This window comes from Panthera tigris, chromosome B1 (genome assembly GCF_018350195.1).
Source record: "Panthera tigris isolate Pti1 chromosome B1, P.tigris_Pti1_mat1.1, whole genome shotgun sequence".
NCBI lineage: Eukaryota > Metazoa > Chordata > Mammalia > Carnivora > Felidae > Panthera > Panthera tigris.
In genome coordinates, this window is record NC_056663.1 from 95,994,714 (window position 1) to 96,014,009 (window position 19,296).

The following is a 19,296-nucleotide window of genomic DNA, read 5'->3' on the forward strand; positions in this document are numbered from 1 at the left end:
GCACGCGAGCGCGGTCTGCAAAAGAAGGGAGGAGAAGGGAGAGATCCAAGACAACGTTACCCCGTCAACACCCAATCGAGAGCAAGCCTGACCCCGCCCCCTCACCTCATGTTATTGGCTGAGAGGCCTCAGATGGGCGGGGTTGGCCGTGGGGTTGGGGAGGGCAGGGGGCGGGGAGGAGGAGGAAGGCGCTGGCGGGCAGTGATGGCGGCGGGTGATGGGGACGTGAAGCTAGGCACCCTGGGGAGTGGCAGTGAGAGCAGCAGCGACGGCAGCAGCGAGAGCCCAGGCGGCGCGGGAGCGGCAGCAGAAGGGGGCGGCTGGGCAGCAGCGGCATTGGCGCTTTTGACGGGGGGCGGGGAGATGCTGCTGAACGTGGCGCTCGTGGCGCTGGTGCTGCTGGGGGCCTACCGGCTGTGGGTGCGCTGGGGGCGGCGGGGTTTGGGCGCCGGGGCCGGAGCCGGCGAGGAGAGTCCCGCTGCTTCTCTGCCTCGTATGAAGAAGCGGGACTTTAGCTTGGAGCAGCTGCGCCAGTACGACGGGTCCCGCACCCCGCGCATCCTGCTCGCGGTCAATGGGAAAGTCTTCGACGTGACCAAAGGCAGCAAGTTCTACGGCCCGGGTGAGGAGGAGTTGGAAGGGGGTGGGGGGGGGGAAGACCTCCTGTAGCTCAAGTGCGACCCTCTTCCGATGGTGGGTGCCCCTAGGCACTGGGTTGGTTTGCCCAGCTTTCTCGATGTCTGAACCCCTGCGCCCTGGCTGCTGCACCTGGGACGGCCGGCCCCACACACAACCCCAGCAGCGGGCACTTACAGCTTTCCACCCCCCGAAGTCGGTGTTTCAGTGTTGCTAGCTCTCAGCTTTCATCTTTCTCTCATCCCTCCACGAAGCCTTTTCTTGTGCTGAATTTTTCAAAATACTTTTAGTTGTCGCCTGTCAAGCTGGCCCATAACCTTTTCTGAGCTTTCTGATTGCTGGGATAGGTGGGGGCAGGAGGGAGGGGAGATGTCTAAAGTACGGACCTGAAGTTGTGCGCCAGGTAATTCACAGCTTTCCTTTCTTTACTCTTTTTAGCCACTGATCTCCCTTTTCCCTCTACCATTCCCCATAAGGCCACGTTTAGGTACACGTAGTTACAAGTTCCTACCGTTTAGCTTGTGAAGTCTGGGCATATAAGCAACATCTCAGATTCTTTTTCTTTAAACCAGTTTTAGTATGGAGCCACTTTCCAAGATTAACCATGTATGTAGGATGTAGACAGACCAGAATGTAGATCTTAATAAAGACTGGCAAAGATATTCTCCCTGAGTTTTGGAGGTGGAGCTCAGATACCCCAGCAGGCGGGCCTGTCTGCTTTCTTTCTTTCTTTTTTTTCTTTTTTTGATCGTAGGAAGGCAAGTATTCAAATACATGTTGATAATGACTTACTGTGTTTTCACTGAGCAGAAAAAACTTAAAAGCTATAAATCCACACCCCAGTGCAAGGTTTCTGCAAGTTAAAGGTTTTTAAAACTTTGCTTTCAGAGAACCGTGTATGTAGGGTCATTGGGTTAGAAACCCTTCTTTCTTCCATGTAGTTACAGGGTACATTTCAGATTATGCTAATAAACTTCAGTCAGACTCATGGAACCTGTTGGTATACAATAAAATTGAGCAACATTGTACATCCTGGTTATGTAGTAATTAATTCTAAGCTTAAAAAAAAAAGTGACTACAATAAAAAATAAATAATAAAATTAGGGACCTAGAGTGACCTGTTATTCGAAAGAGTACATTCAAGCCTTAAAGTTAAGGGGGTTGGCAAGTCTAAAAACAAGTTGGTTTCCTTCTTGATTTAATCTGTTAGTACAGGAGATTTATTGGTACTTGTAAATATATACTTTTGGTTTTAGTGTTTGATGGCTGGAATATATCTTAAAGTGCTTTGGTTAAGTGAAATAGGAATAAGAAATTGGAGATTTTATGTGTTAAACTATTTAATTGCTTAGTTGCTTGTATTTTTGTGTGTACATCTACATTGAATTTAATTAAGTCATAGGTATCTTATAAAGTATTTGCTTCTGGTTATGTAAATATGAATAACAGTTGTCTACCTACTTAACTCAGCTAAAACAGTTAATACTTTTTCTTAAGAATATGAGGGACAAGAAAATAGAGCCAAAGTAAAGTAACTAAATGGACAGACCAAATTAAATAGTTAATTTTTTTTAAATCAAGGATTTACACAATATTTTGTATCTGAAGTTTTTTCTTATTAATATTAAAAAGTGTATGCAGTGATTAGAAATTGTGTACAGTTTTAGGTTTTTAATGTAGAGCTTACCCAACTAAAAGACTTGCTTTTGTAGCCCCTATCTAAACTGACAACGAAACAAAGTGTTAGTGCAAAGAAGCGTATTAGTCCTCACACATTATGCTTTGCCACTATCTGCAAATAGCTAGGAAAGGTTGTCCTGGACATAGTTTAGCAGCCTCCAGTGGCAAATGTTCTGCAACAGAAATTAAAAATTAAGAGTCATAGATATAATGTAGATAGCCTTTGTGCAGCTTGAGCATTAAGGGGCTTCCTAGATAACACGGAGAAATCACTTTTAGGTTGGCTTCCACCAGTTCCCAGGTCCTGATGAACAGCCTAAGAGTAATTAGTTATTTTATTCTAAGTATTTATTGTTCAACCTAGTAGAGATGTTTGGAACGTTGTATTATGGAAAGGAACCTTGAAAGTAGACAGATCACCTATAGGCTTGAAATATGTTGACATTTCACATTAACAGATGTAGCACTTTTTCTAAAAGTCTTGAAGCCAAATTTCAGATATAAGTTTATTTTGGGTTTTAATTTTTATTTTCATCTTCAGTCATCTGAGCACTTTGAAGCAATTTTAGCCTGACAGTCTTAGGGCTAAGGAGCCAGAAAACCTCATTTCTTTGCCTAGCCAATATCTACTCCCATTTCACAATAATAGTTTTAGAGTTAAAGATTTTTTATTTCGTGAGGTTTTTCTATGTTGAAAAATTCTATGTTGAAAAGTTCTTAGTCATTTTTAAAGTTCAAGTTCTTAAAATATTATTGACAATTTAGTGGAGTAAACACATGTTGGCAAACAACTGGCATTAACTACATTTGTCAGCATTAAATTTAGTAACAGTTCAGGCACTTGGCCAGCATGTGAGGAAAGTGGTCAGGTAAGAAACAATGCATATGGGAGGAGAAAGAAAGTAAGATTTGTTAAGCACCTACTACATCAGATCCATTAATTTGTCATCTCCATGTTACTTCAGTGAGGTTAGTAAGTATTCTTGCCCTCAGATGGGGAGTCTGAGGTGCAGATGGGGAGTCTGAGGTACAGACATGGCATTCAAATCCAGGTACATTTGACCACAAAGCCTATCTATACTAGTTCAGGTAAACTACATAATGGGATAAACTTGCAGAGAATCTTACTGTTGTTTTGATACCCTCTCCAGGGTCCCATAAGGATCTAAAGCCTCAAAGAAACACACTTTCATGGCTGTATGTTTTGCTGTCCAATATGGTAGCCACAAGCCACATATGGCTTTTTAATTTTAAGTTAATTAAAATTAAGTATAATTAAAATTGAGTTCCTCCATCTCACTGGCCACATTTCCATTACTCAGTAGCCACATGGCTACCATATTAGTGCACTTTATAGAGAATTTCCATCTTACCAAAGAGTTCTTTTCAACAGCATAGATTCTAGAGGTCAAGGGAGGAGGAGGAGGAAACTCCATTTATTGAGCTTATTATCTCATTTAATTTTCAAACAGCCCTAGGAGATAAGTAATTTTCCTATTTTACAAATGTGGAAACTGAAACTCAAGGAGGTTTTACTCAAAATCACCTACTTAGTGGCAAAGCTAGAAATCAAACAGTAAAATTGACTTCACATGCCATCCCATCCCATTGTATCACAACAAAATACAATTTCACACATTTCTAGAGTCATAATAGAGTAGGAAGACTGGAATAGATAGTATAATTTTAAATAACTTGATTAATATTACTACAGTGAAATTCTACCAAAATAGTGTTTTTGTTTATTCTTTAAAATGGCAAACAATTATACAGTTGTATAATTTGTATAATAGTTTATTCTGCATTTCTGAAATTTAAATATATGGCTTTCCCCTTATTCCGTATAGCATTTTCTTTGACACAGACCAAAGCTGTATTTTCTCCAACTTCCCTTTAAATTCCACTGGAAAAGAAAAAGTCATATATAAAAGAAGTACCCCCATGAAAGGGGCACATGTACCTTTCAAGTGATTTTCCTCCTTTTTAAATTTTATCTTCAGTATGCTAACTTTTATTTATAGTTTGCAAAATTACAGTTGAAGCAAGAGTTGCAGCATATTGACTAGGCTCAACCTGACCTCTTCCTTCATGGATATCCTATTCACACTATCAGCTATCATCCCAGCTACTTGCTTTGAAGCCAACTGGGTCTGTTTGGACTAATGGCCATACACATCCATTACCTTTCAGTAAAATAAAAGAATCAGCTAAGTTGTCTAATGAATTTTGATACTCTGCTCAAATTTATACTAGTTATTTCTATAATACCTACTCTGAGTTCAGCATCATGCCCTTATTTTTAATCTTTGAGGGAATCGTATTTATGTTAAATACTAACATTAAGTATAAAAGGATAGCTGAAAGCCCATATGAGACCAGAATATGTTATTCATGCTGGAAGAAAATAGATTTAGTAACATCTAGAGTTAGCCATTCATGTTCTTTTAATAATTCTTTCAACAATCTGCAACATAGACCACCCCTCCCCTCTGTACGCATGACAGACATCACTAAATAACTTCTCTACCCTTCGAACCTGCATCATCTCAAGATAGCTAAGATAGGATTTCATCTCCATATTAAATACTGAAAAGGAATTGCCTGGATTTCATTACAGTGTTGCTTAAATAAGATGTTGTGAAAAGTGAGTTAACTGAGTTTTCAAAACAGTTGAGTTCCTACCTGTGTGGAAATTTAGGAAAACAGACAATAAACTAGCATTCAGTATATAACTATAATTTATAATTAAATATTTTATGAAAGAAATGAATAGGATATGTAATAGAGGGTAAAAAAAGGACTTTATTTAGAATAGGTGGTTAAGAAAGATGTTTTATTTATATTAGTTTATCAAGAAAAGGGGGTTGATATTTAAGCAAAAACCTAAAGGAGTCAGCCGTACAAAGATTGGGTGTGAGAATGTTTTGATGCCATCTAGCACTAGATCTAGAACTGATCATATCACATTAATCAGCAGAGAAAGAAACATCCTTAACCTTTACTGATTTTGAGATTTGACTTCAGCCTTTGTTTGGTTAGTATTACCTCAGTGTTTCTTTTTCCACCAGTCTGGTATGTTTTATTATTCCTCTGTAGATAAAACATATAACCACATTTTTTTTCATTGACTGTAATATCAACACTGTCTTTAAGCAGCTTAATCGGTTTATATGTTTTATCATTACTGATATATTTAGATTTCTATCTTATTTAGTAATTTATCTTTGGCATATGTTTCATTGCCTCCTTTTATCCACTTTTTTTCCTTCGCAGATTGATTTTTTTAATTCTTCCACTCTTTCTCCCTACTTATTTTGATATATTCTATTAACGATTCTTTTGGTGATTTCCTTAAAGTTTTTGCTATAGACACTATCCTTCTGAAGAACATAGGACTATTAGCCAAACATTTCTCTGTGAATTAAAAAAACTCTAAGACACTTTACTGCTATTTGAGAGAATATTTATTTAATAAATATACAAAACTACCATGCATACAAATGTGGACGGTGTCTCTTGAGATTCTGTAGTATATAGCCATATGTTGTGGCCCTGGTTTAGAAGGCTTTTACTCTATATGGAGTGCCTGGGTGGCTCAGTCGGTTGAGCATCTGACTTCACCTCAGTTTGTAATCTCACAGTTTCCGAGTTCGAGCCCCACATTGGGCTCTCTGCTCTCAGTGCAGAGCTCACTTGGAATCCTGTGTTCCTCCCTCTGTCTACCCCTTATCTGCTTGTGCATGTATGCACACTCTCTCTCTTTGTCTCTCTCTCTCAAAAGTAATAAAAACAAAATCATTTAGAAAGCTTTCACTCTAGTCCCTCCCTCATCCTATTTTCTATATTATTTCTATTAGACTTATAGTTCTGTATTTTTTCAAACTCCTCCCCCAAATTTATTATAGTATTACCTGTTTTTTATTGTCAGCCCTCATTTAAATTTACCAGCATAGTTACCATTTTCTTTATTCACTGTCATTTCTTGCATCTCATTACTTTGTTCAAGGTTCAGCTCTCATTTTAGTGAGGTATGTCCTATAGTTTTTTCATTGGTAGAAAAAAAGTTCTGGGGCACCTGGGTGGCTCAGTCGGTTAAGCATCTGACTTCAGCTCAGGTCATGATCTCATGGTTCATGGTTCAAGCCCCATGTCAGGCTCTGTGCTGACAGCTCAGAGCCTGGAGCCTGCTTCGGATTCTGTGTCTCCCTCTCTCTCTGCCCCTCCCCTGCTCAAGCTCTGTCTCTCTCAAAAATAAATAAGTAAACATTTAAAAAAAAATTGTCTCTATATGCCCTTATTCAGGAATAATAGTATAGGTTTAGTATATAAAATTGTAGATTGACCTTTATCTCAGATCTTCAATAATATTATGCCACTGTCTTCTATTTCTCTTTAAGTGCTTTGGGTAAATTGCATTCCTTTGATTAATCCGTTTTCCCATTTGTCTTTGGAGTGCCGCTCTTTTACTAGGATTTGTCAAGGTGGGGATTTGATTTTTTTTTTTAACATGTGCCACACTACTAAAATTTGAGGATGTGTGTCATCCATTTATTTTAGAAAATTTGAACTCATTATCTTCAATTATTGCCTCCCCCATTCTCTTTATTCATTCCTCTGGAACTCTTAGTAGGTACACATTAGCTTTTCATTCTGTCGTTCATGTCTTTTAATCTTTCTTTATGTTCCATCTCTTAATTGCTTAAGAATTTTAGACAAACATACTATAGTTCTTTAATTTGTTTGTATTATTCTGGGGATGCCAGTTCTTGTATCTGCTGTATGTGCTCACTCCTCCATGGTGGTTTGTTTCTTCATGTAGTTTATAATTTTTACTGCAAAAACTTGTCTGCAGCAATTACTGTCTTTTTGTTTCTTGGGATATTTTTTCTATGTTGTTCCTTAAGCCAACTGTATTTTTTGTTTGGTAATACATAGTTAAAATAGAAGAATTTACAGGGTATTAACAAACATATAAGTTGTTTCCAATCTTTTGTTAATACGTAGTGCTCCTGTAAATATTGATGTACATGTCCTTTTACACACATGTGTAAACTTATGAAGTAAATTCCTAGGGGGAGCCGGGGTGGCTCAGTTGGTTAAGCATCCGACTTCAGCCTAGGTCATGATCTCATGGATCATAAGTTCAAGACCTGTATCAGGCTCTGTGCTGACAGGTCAGAGCCTGGAACCTGCTTCACATTCTGTGTCTCCCTCTGTCTTTGCCCCTCCTCCACTCATACTCTGTCTCTCAAAAATAAATAAACATTAAAAAAAATTACTTAAAAAAGGAAAATTCTAGAAGTAAAATGACTGAGACTTAGGTTACAGGATATTTTTTATTTGGGTACTTTATTTCCGAATTGCCCTCCAGAGAAATTGGACCAATTTACACTTCATGGAAATGCCTATTTCTCACTCCTTTGCCAAAAATGCAATATCAAACTTACTGGTCTTTGTCAATCTGAGAAGTTAAAATGGTATCTCAATATTGTTTTAATTTACATTTCTCTTTTTTAGTGAGGTTGGCTACCTTTAGAATTTTGAGTCATTTATGTTTCATTTCCTACAAATTATGTGTTCATATATTCTTTTCTACAGTTTTTCAATCATGGTATTGGTCTTTTCCTAGAGATTTTAGGTGTTTTTTAAAAAGTGAATCAATCTTAGCTGCAAACATTTTTCCTAGTTTGTCTTTATACTTTATGGTGTTTTTTTCTAAGCCACAGAAATTTTTGGTTTTATGTATTCAAATTTATCTTCTTTCTATGGCTGCTGAGTTTCTTTATCATAAGTTACTTAAAGGTTTTTTGCACTAAAAAGGTTATTTTTTTAAATATGTAGTTTTTTAAAGTACTTCTATGGTTCGGGTTTTTTAGTTCCATTTGGAATTTGTTTTAAGATGTGAAATAAGAATTTTTTTTTTTTTTACAGAAAGCTATGCAGTTACCCCAACACTATTTATAGAATATTTTTCCCCAACACTTGCAGTATTACCTTTACTGTTCACTAAATTCCAATAGCTAATTAAGTCCTATTTTTAATATAATAATTATATAATAATATGGGGCGCCTAGGTGGCTCAGTCAGTTAAGTGTCCAACTTCAGCTCAGGTCATGATCTTGCAGGCCCCACATCGGGCTCTGTGCTGATGGTCAGAGCCTGGGTCCTGCCTGCTTCAGATTCTGTGTCTCCCTCTCTCTGCCCCTCCTCCACTCGTTCTCTGTCTCTATCTCAAAAATAAATAAACTTTAAAAAAAATTATATAATAATATAATCATTTAAGATGCTATTTTTTCACCTTAGACTTCTCATCCTATGAAGGCTGTGTTAAACTCAGTCTCCATTCCAACATCTGGCATAGGCCTGAAGTTTTAATTTTTCAGTCTTCCCTGTCCCCACCCTAAGGCATAAGCGAGGGCGAAGGCCACTGAGCTCAACCCACAGTATTGTTGACAGCCTTCTAGTTTGAATTTCAGAAGCAAGATTGAGTTAAGGAAAGTATTTTACCTGCCTAAAATGGGAGGAGGCCAAACTAGATTCTTTCCCCATTTTATACCAATGCCTTTAAGATTTGCCCAATGTTAAATGTTGGTGAAGCCTCTAGAACCCAGTTATCTTGGCTTCTTGAGAGGTATTCTTTCATTTTCACCACACTACCTTCTCTCTAAAAGTCTTGGGACTTCCTAAATATAAGTATAAAAAATTAATATTTATTACTTGGATTTCATTCAGTCACTTTTACATATTGCTTCATTTGTTCCTAGGCCCGTTGTAATCTTATTTGGAATACATTACTCAATACAACTATAATTAGGTTTGTTTTTTTTTAAGTTGCTTTAGTAATCACAAAAGACTATTGTCACAACAGGCCAGAAAACTAGGCTGTTTATAAACTTTAATGAATTAAAGTTTGTCCCTGAGAGCTATGGTTGTTATACTATGGAAATAACTGAAATATTCATTGTAGAATTTTCTCCTCTTCATAAATACTAATGTAGCTATGTAGTCATTCTAAGAATCACAAAGTTATGTTACATACTTTAGATATTTAGTTCTTCCTGGAATTTTCTGTTCATTGCATTATTCTTTAAAACATTTTCTTACAGTGGCCATATGTTTTTCCTTTTTCAAAAAAATGTTACCCGTTCTACCTGATCATATTAAAGTAAGCAGTTTCAGGATTCACTAACTAGTAGATTTATTGAATTTTGAACTTGAAAAATCTGTGCCACAGTTATGTTAACTCTTAAAGAGTATTAATGAAATCTGAATTCTAGTATAATGTCATTTTGATGTATTTAACATTATCTTTAAAAGAAGAGTTATTTGGGGGCACCTGAGTGGCTCAGTTGGTTAAGCATCTGACTTCAGCTCAGGTCATGATCTCACGGTTTCTGGTTTCAAACCCCACGTCGGGCTCTGTGCTGACAGCTCAGAGCCTGGAGCCTGCTTCAGATTCTGTGTCCTCTCTCTGTCCCTCCCCAGCTCACACCGTCTCTCAAAAATAAAATAAACATTATAAAATATTTTTTTAATAAAAGATTTATTTTTAAAATGATGTCCTAGAATATTTGTTACATAAGTACATTTAAGAGAAACTGCCTTGGTTGAATTGCTGTTCATTTTTGGTAGCAAGAATTTTCTTCAAATTAAACATCCACTTTTTTTTTTTTTTTTTTTTTAACATTTATTCGAGCGAGAGCAGGGGAGGGAAGGACAGAGAGAGAGGGAGACAGAAAATCCAAAGCAGGCTCCAGGCTCTGAGCTGTCAGCATAGAGCCCAATGTGGGGCTCAAACTTATGAGCCATGAGATCATGACCTTAGCCGAAGTTGGATGCTTGACCGGCTAAGCCTCCCAGGCATCCCTGCAAATCCACTTTTATATCAGCATTATATTGTAGTCTATGATAAAGCAACAGAATATAACTCCCTTAGTTATTACTGAGATGTTAATGTAAAAATGAACCCTTAATAGTCAAAATAACATTAGTTTATATAAGCTGGCCTTTATTATTTTTTTTTATAAATTATACCTAAAGGCTTAATACCATTAAAATTTGTTTTCCTTGGGTAACTCTGTTATTTTAGTGTAATAGGTAGCCAAGTATGGTTATCAAAATATTGGAATCAGTAACATTTATGTTTGTTGTGTAAAGGGGTAGTGGAATGGCAGGTATTTCTGGCTTCTCAGATAATGCTTCTGGTTGTATTATAAATGCAGAGAAATGTACTTTAGTTAGACCTCATATCCTCCTTTCTCTGAGCAATGCATCCAATTCCAATTCTAGTTTTTAATGTTATGTTCTTTATGATCTTACAGGAAAAACTAAACCAGTCTAAAAAGACTTTTTCATAAGTTAAATGCTTCCTGAGGGAAGAAGACTGTTTAATATAGTTTAGAGAGTGAAGAAGTATGTTAATCATTGAATCATTCTTTTCTGTTCAAGAGTTAATAAAACATCATTTTGCCTAGAAATAGGCTTGATTTATTAACTGTTGATTCAAGTTCGCTCTTACTAAGTCGACATCTAAAATCAAAAAAAGAATGTGTTTTATGAAGTTTTGTTTTTACATTAATTTAGCATTGAGGTCTCCTTAGAAAAGTTGGCAGAGAATTTTATAAGAGAATGCATTGGTATATATTAATATACTCAGAGATGGAGGATTTTTTGTTTTTATAATGATCATCTTCTCTCTTTTTTATAATTCAGATAAGTTTTATGGTTTATACTCTTAAGTACTTTGAAGTAGATTGACTTTTGCAGGCCAGGAAGATAAATATTACAACAAAATGATAAGAAAAGCTGTTGATGTATATAGCTTTCTTGTTATTTCTCTTTTCTTTTGATTTAATAGGTGTTCTAAAATATCTATTCCCCTGAAATTTTGTAATTAATGGAAATGCTCCAATTTTCAGGTGTCACTCCACCTTTGGGTTTGTGGATCCTCTGTGTTTTCTGAAGGTGGACTATATTTGGAGTAGTTAGAAAAGCAGATGGGGCACTTGGGTGGCTCAGTCGGTTAAGCTTCCTACTTAGGCTCAGGTCATGATCTCACGGTTCGGGAGTTCGAGCCCTGTGTCAGGCTCTATGCTGACAGCTAGTTCAGAGCTTGGAGCCTTTATTCAGATTCTGTGTCTTCCTCTCTCTCTGTCCCTCCCCTGCTTGCGCTGTTTCTCTTTCTCTCTCTCTCAAAAATAAATAAAACATTAAAAAAAATTTTTAAAAAGAAAGAAAAGTGGAAATAGTACTTCCTAAGTCTGCTGGTAATTTTAAGCAAGTCACTGAATGCCTCTGCTTCTGTTCATCTGCCAAGTGAGGAGGGCAAAAATTGTTCCTTTTACTTTGCAAGACTATGAGAGTAAAGTCACGTGCTAGAAAATTCTTTAAATGGTTGACTATCATTTTACATTTGTAGTTCTTTACAGCCTTGATCAGCTTTACTTTTTCTTTTGTGTGTGACTCGTTGCTGTTTTAAGTTTGTCAGCATTAAGGGGATATATAATGTTTATAGATTACTTTGTCATCATTGTCGTTCCTCAAGAAAAAAAAATCACACTGGTTCTATCTATCTGTCTATCGCCTCCATCTCCAGAGAAGCAGCTAGTGCCACAAAGCATGTGGAGTTATGCAAAAAAAATAAATAAACCCACACAACTGCTTTAAGATGAGGGCTTCTTTTCTTTTCCCTAGGGACTATTCTTGCTTAATTTTATTTTTTTATTATTTTTTATGTTTGTTTATTTAAAAAGAATTTTTTTAACATTTATTTATTTTTTGAGAGACAGAGACAGAGTGTGAATAGGGGAGGGGCAGACAGACAGGGGGCGTCACAGATTCCAAAGCAGGCTCCAGGCTCTGAGCTGTCAGCACAGAGTCCGACATGGGGCTCAAACTCAGGAACCATGAGGTCATGACATTAACTGAAGTCAGACACTTAACCAATTGAGCCAACTCAGGTGCCCCTAATGTCTACTTATTTTTGAGAGAGAGAGAGGCAGAGTGCGAGCGAGGGAGAGGCAGAGAGAAAGGGAGACACAGAATCTGAAGCAGGCTCCAGTCTCAGAGCTGTCAGCATAGAGCCCGACTCAGGGCTGAAACTCACGAACCCTGAGATCATGACCTGAGCCAAAGTCTGACACTTAACCGACTGAGCCACCCAGGCTCCCCTGTTCTTGCTTAATTTTAAAAGTTCACATTGCTCTCAAATAAATAATTCCAGGGGCGCCTGGGTGGTTCAGTCGGTTAGGCGTCCGACTCCGGCTCAGGCCATGATCTTGAGGTCCATGAGTTTGAGCCCCGCGTCGGGCTCTGTGCTGACTGCTCAGAGCCTGGAGCCTGTTTCGGATTCTGTGTCTCCCTCTCTCTCTGACCCTCCCCCGTTCATGCTCTCTCTCTGTCTCAAAAATAAATAAATGTTAAAAAAAATTTTTTAAGTAAATAATTCCAATTTAAGGAAATTTGGATTTTACTGTGTAAATAGAAATAATACTGAATTTCTTTCTCTTAAATGGTTAATACCCTTTTCAATGACAAGTGAAATAGTGGGCAATAATTTGAAGGTTATTAATGTTGACCCATTGTAAAAAGTGTTTCATTTTCTTATATAGAACACAAATTTAAAAGTATAAATTGGTAGCCTAAGTGTATGCTAATAGGAAAATGATTAAATTTTAGGTATAGCCATTCAGTAAGAAAATATTTAACAATTAAATGGTAATTGTGAATGTCACCTAATATTAAGTAGCAATATGGAGAATACTTAGGAACAGGAAAATAGAATAAGAAAGTACTTTACTGGAAGGATTATCTTAATTTTCATGTTAATGTATCTGTACCTATTGCGAATGCCACTTCTGGTTCCGTGCCATGAACTTTTCAGAGTATGTTTCTTATACTCAGTGAACTTTATAGTGCAACGCTTTCTATAATTCAAATTAATTTTCATAAGTTTTTAGATTTTTGTCTATTTAAGTAGATTTTTGAATTCTACACTCAAATGTACAGATACTTTCTGACACATAATCTTCAATTTCCTAAATGCTTTCAAATATGAATATGGGTATAATCATTACTCTGTTCATTTAAAAAGCAAGAAATTTCCAGGCTTTTCTTCTAGTTTACTTCTCATTAGAAAATATTTTGTTTTGTTAACTGAACAGTAAGCTCTCTAACTGACCACTCTGTTGCTCATAATAGTTAAGCTAGTAATTCTGGTTTTAAAATTATTTTCTCTAAATTACCTTTGTCATGTATGGATAACTATAGCCTCAGGAAAGAAATTTTTTTCTATTGTAAAATTAGGAATTTTAGAAATCTTATTTATTAGCACTTGATTTTTTAAAAAAAAAATATTTAAGTAACCTCTACACCTAACATGGGGCTCAAAGTCACATATTCTTATGGCTGAGCCAGCCAGGTACCACCTATTACCATTTAAATTTTTACTTAATTTAATTTAGTTTACTGATTTTATTTTAGAGAGCATGAGTGGGGGAGAGGGGCAAAAGGGAGAGAGAGAGATTTTTATTATAAAAAGAATTTTTTAATGAATATATAACCAAAATCAGAAAAAGACCCATTAAGTTCAGAGAACAAACTAATGGTTGACATAGGGGAGGGGGTTGAGGAGATTGTCAAAATTCGTAAAGTGGGGTGACAGGTACAGGCTTCCAGTTATGGAATGAATTCATCACAGGGATGAAAGGTACATCATAGGGAATATAGTCAGTAGTATTGTAGCAGTGTCATATGGTGACAGATGGTAGCTGTACTTGTGGTGAGCACAGCATAATATATAGACTTGTCAAATCACTATGCTATACACATGAAACTAATATAATATTGTGTGTCAACTCTACTTCAATTAAAATAATAATTTTTTAAATAGCCAGACTACCAGTTACATGAAGTAAAATTTTTTCCTCCATTCCCCAGAAAAGGTTGCCACTGTTAAGTGTTTGGTCTGTATTCTAACTGGTGTTTTTCATGCATATACAAACACATGTAGAATGTGCATACATGTGTATTCTTTTTTTAATTCAAAGCAAATCATGCTATATATATACATATACACACACACATACTCTTCTGAAATGCTGTTTTTAGTTACTCTATCATGGACTTCTGTGTGTGTCTGTACATATAGAGATGTCTCCTTCTTTTTGATAGTTATGTACTATTATTCCATTAAATTAATGTACTGTAATTTAACCAATTTCTTGATATGGAAAATTAGGTTGTTTTGGTTTTGTTATGTGTTTTAAATAACAAGTGTCTTTTTTGTCATAAATTTGAGCAGAGATTTTGCTTACTATAAATGAATCTGTTTAAAGTAAAGGATCAAAATCTAGTTAATCCTTATTTGGAATTGCAGCTAATATTTTGGAAGAAACTTTCGTTTCTACTTTATGCCAGGCACTGTGCTAGGCATTGAGGATACTGAGATGAGTAAGACAATTGCCACTCTCAAGCACAGACTTTGGGAATGGCTCACTGCTGTCAGCATATAAATCATGCCATTCCTCTCTAGGGAAGTGGTTCTTAATTCCCTGGACAAAATGCTAATCATTTTATGTCAGTCAGAGGAACTGTTCCTATAGCCATGTCTCCTGTTTCCCAAGAGCCGTGACAAATGACAACCATTGTTTAATGACTTTTCATAGTTTATATAGGTAATTGTGAATATATTCTGGTAGTCTGGTGATATTTATTTTGAAAATGGGCCATATTTCTGGTAAAACATTCAGCAAAGACATGTTGAACATCTACGTGTGTTGTGCACTGAGCTAGTCACTGGAGGTGCAAAGATGGTACAGTCTCTGCTCTCATACAACCTACTTTGGATTAGAGGAAGAAAATGTTTTAGATCCACAGTTCACTTGGGTCTTTACCAAGTACTTATCTAGTGGATATTCTGTTTTATTTTTAGATGCCACAATTAATTAACAGAAATCAATAAAGCATTATCTCCCCTCAAACAAACCAGTTTCCAAACCTAATTGCTTTAGTTTCCTCTTCTCCCTAATACCTTGTAGTCTTCAACTTTGAATACAAGTTTTGAGGTATCTGAAATTTAAGTTTTAAATTTTCAATGAAAAACTTTATTTTGTTCTAAAGGTAGATCTCCAAGAAGTTTCTTCTCATTGTCTAGTATCTATCTGTGCATGTTTTGAAGTTAAGGCTGTGTACCAAATATGAGTCATTATGAGGTTTCTTTTATTTGACCTTTTCCTTTGAGACATTCTAAAATATTGTTAAGGTTGGGGTGCCTAGGTGGCTCAGTTGGTTAAGTGCCCGACTGCGGCTCAGATCATGATCTCACAGTTCGTGAGTTTGAGCCCTGCAGCAGGCTCTCTGCTGTCAGCTCAGAGCCTGCTTCAGATCCTCTGTCTCCCTCTCTCTCTGGCCCTACCCAGCTCATGCTTTCTCTCTCTCTCTCTCTCAAAAATAAACAAACATTAAAAAAATAATAATAATAAGCAAAATATTGTTAAGGTGATGTCAATAATTTCTTTTTTTCCCCCAGCTGGTCCATATGGAATATTTGCTGGTAGGGATGCCTCCAGAGGACTGGCGACATTTTGCCTAGATAAAGATGCACTTAAAGATGAATATGATGATCTCTCAGACTTGAATGCTGTACAAATGGAGAGTGTTCGAGAATGGGAAATGCAGTTTAAAGGTACCTTCATTTTCTTGGGTTCTTTGGAAGTATTAAATTTATGGCCAAAGAAAGTATATACTATTTCACTTCTTTAAGAAACCTAAGGATATATTTTCATCACCATTATTATTTGATGATAAAAATAGCAAAATTTGAAAATGGTTGTTACATATTAGTTAAAAATCCGTTTTTAAAAATTGACTTGTTACCAACTGTAAGTCTAACAAATTATGACACCTTTAGTCTTATAAGGCTTTTTAAGTAAGACATAGTATTTTTAAATACAGGCTTCTATTTAAAACTGAATTCATTATGGATATTGATACTATAATTTATTCTAAAATGATTTTACTGATCTTACTCTCAAACTGTAAAGAAAAAATGTCATTCCCCTTTATTATACCCTCATGGCATCAGTTAATACCTCTTGACAGCTGTGACACTCCAGACAGCTATTTATGTGACCTATACATCCCTTGGAAACAGTTCTGGCTTCTTGGCATTTGAACTGGTTCTACTGTATGAGGTGGTCCTCCTGTCTTCTCCTTCTGGTTTGTCAGTTAATTCACTTAACCTACTTCAAATTCCTGACCAAGAAATGACTAAATATGTATCACCTTGGACATTATAGTGTTCTAAATTAAGTACTGGTAACCTAAAACAAGGAATATTAACAGAGATGTAAGAAGAGAGTTTGCTAGGAGAAAGAATAATGGTATGACTGGGGAGTTCTCAAAGAACACAGGATAATGAGTAACAAATGACTGCATCTCATTTGGTTTATTTTCTTGGAGACTACTAGCAGATGTCCCATTTTCTCCCAAGAATATTTTCTAGTTGGATCTACTTAGCATGATCTCTAAGTGATTCTGATGAAATGTCCTTGGTTAAGAGCTGGTAGAATGGAACACTTTTCCTGGTAAAGTACAGTCCCCAAGCTTTGTAAATTCCCTAATCCTGTTTTCTTTTGTTCAAGCCTTACATGAATACAAAGACCAGCCAAGGTGAGCAATAGGATCAATTTAGCTTATTCGATATAATTTTAAAAGAGGTGAACACCTTCCCTGCTGTGTAATGGAATAGTAAAACAAATTTGATCACTACTGATTTTCTTTTGATGTATTTTTCAGAAAAATATGATTATGTAGGCAGACTCCTAAAACCAGGAGAAGAACCATCAGAATATACAGATGAAGAAGATACCAAGGATCACAATAAACAGGATTGAACTTTGTAAACAACCAAAGTCAGGGGCCTTCAGAACTGCAATTCTTACTCCCTTTCACAGAATGTCCAGCGTCTTTGGGTTTGGTTCACCTGCTGCAAAAAACATTCAACAGATTGTATACAAGCTAAATGAGTCTCACTTTGAAGATTTGAATACTAGACATTATGCTGCCAACCTCATTTGTTGCAGTTGTTTGTAATGTCTGGTGGGGCTTCATCATCCTGAAAAGGAGGAAACAGGGACTTTTTAAAGAGCAAGAAAGTCACAAGGTTACTATTCCCTCTCTCCCTCCTTCCCTCCCTCCCTCCTATTTTTTTTTTAAATCAAAGACAACCAGATATGTATTTGCTACTTAAGTGTACAAATCTCCTCAAAAACAGCAAGAGATTCATGTGCTGTGTTTTTGTTATAGCTCTGAGGGAGGAGATCTAGGCAGGAGAGGTTGGGGGTGCACATCAATTTGAGTAGTTTAGATTATTGAAACATTAAAATGTGAATTCTCAAACTTTTCTTTTTGGGTTTTGTCAGGGAAAAGGAAAAAACCCTTACTTCTAAGAAATCTTTGGAAATTAGGAGAAGGGATTTCAAGTGGATCTAAGTCAAAGTTAATTCCCAATAGTAAGATCATTTGAAACTAGTTTTTATCCCTTCCCTTCCCCTAGATCAAATCAATATTAATTGTGCCTTATTTCACTTACATAGACTTGAATTATTTTTAGGGAAAGCCCCTATGTGAATTCAGAAGTCATTACAAGCAGCATTGAGACTGAAGTTGGAATATTCTGTTGACTGCAAAACCTTGATGTCATTCTGTGTACATAGAATGTAAAAGGAATATTCAGTGTTACTGCCACATATGTTAATATACACAAACTTAATTAGCATTGTAATGGCCAAATGCATTCCCTCATGCTTTTTCTCTTTTAAAAAAAAATCGAAAATCAAATCAACAACTTTGTCCCCCAACAGCTGCCTAATTTTAGGAGTCTGACCCTCACATCTCATTGGTGTGGGTGCATGGGGCTGTGGTATGGATGTTGTATGGGTGCGTCTGAATGTGTGTGAGAGCGCCTTGGAAAGGACTCTGCAGATACTGTAAATACCAGTACCATTTTAATAAAGCATGTACAATAAACCAAAATAAGCTTGAGTTGGACTTTATATATAAACTGTAAGCCCAGTGCATTATGATATGGTAGTCAGGATTATGCATTTGATTCAAGATAAGGAAAAGTCTTGGAAATGAAAAGCAGGCACTGGTTAACCAACTTGTTGTACACATTGTACCACATTCACTGTAACTTTAGGAAGAAATTCCACTTTGTGGAACATTCTCAAGAGATCTGAGATTATTCAGGTAAGAATTGATATATAAAAATGTACATATTTTGACTTTATATTTTGATGCTGGCTATACTAGAAGTAATAGCACCCGGGTGATAGTTACTGAACACAAAACAATAAAGGGTATTACACTGATAAGTACTGAATTCTTCTATTCATTTGAAAAAGCCCTTATGAAAAGCCCTGCATATTCTGCATATGTCAGTTACTTGATTTCATTGAGACTATTTAGGTTCTTGGTTGCACCAAAAATTTAACAAGTCGCCCATTAAAGTCACCAAGTTAAAGAAGAGGTTTATTCTACTTTATGAATATAACATATGCAGAAGCCGTCAAAGAAAGGGGAAATTTAAATTGCAATAATAAGCTAAAGTATGAAAAATACTGCATTCTATTATATTCAGTCTTGGGATGTTTTATAGAAAATAATGATCTTCAGCCAAATCTTTGCTGAAGACCGGTTGTAAAGACTGAAGGATATCGGTAAATGCTTTGTGTGTTTTTTATGTAAAATATTTTATAAAATATGCTAACATACATGTCCTCTGTAGTAAACATAAATATAAATATGTGTGTGTGTGTGTATGTATATATACATACACACACACACATACACACACACACACATAAGTTTGAGCCTGAAGTTCAGAAATAAATCTGCACGTGTGAATAGAGAAACCCTAAATATCCATGCAGTAAAAATGATGCAGTCTGTTAAGAAAATTGAGCAATTTGTGTTTTG

At 36.3% G+C, this 19,296-nt stretch overlaps 1 protein-coding gene across 1 annotated transcript; it reads left to right on the plus strand.

Annotated features, from left to right (window-relative positions):
• Positions 1 to 169: 169 nt before the first annotated feature.
• On the plus strand, positions 170 to 19,159 carry PGRMC2 (progesterone receptor membrane component 2). Its single transcript, XM_007091827.3, has 3 exons — positions 170 to 622; positions 15,845 to 16,000; positions 17,113 to 19,159. Exons 1-3 carry the CDS (start codon positions 205 to 207, stop codon positions 17,208 to 17,210), a joined length of 672 nt encoding a protein of 223 aa, XP_007091889.2. The 5' UTR covers positions 170 to 204; the 3' UTR covers positions 17,211 to 19,159.
• Positions 19,160 to 19,296: the final 137 nt, after the last annotated feature.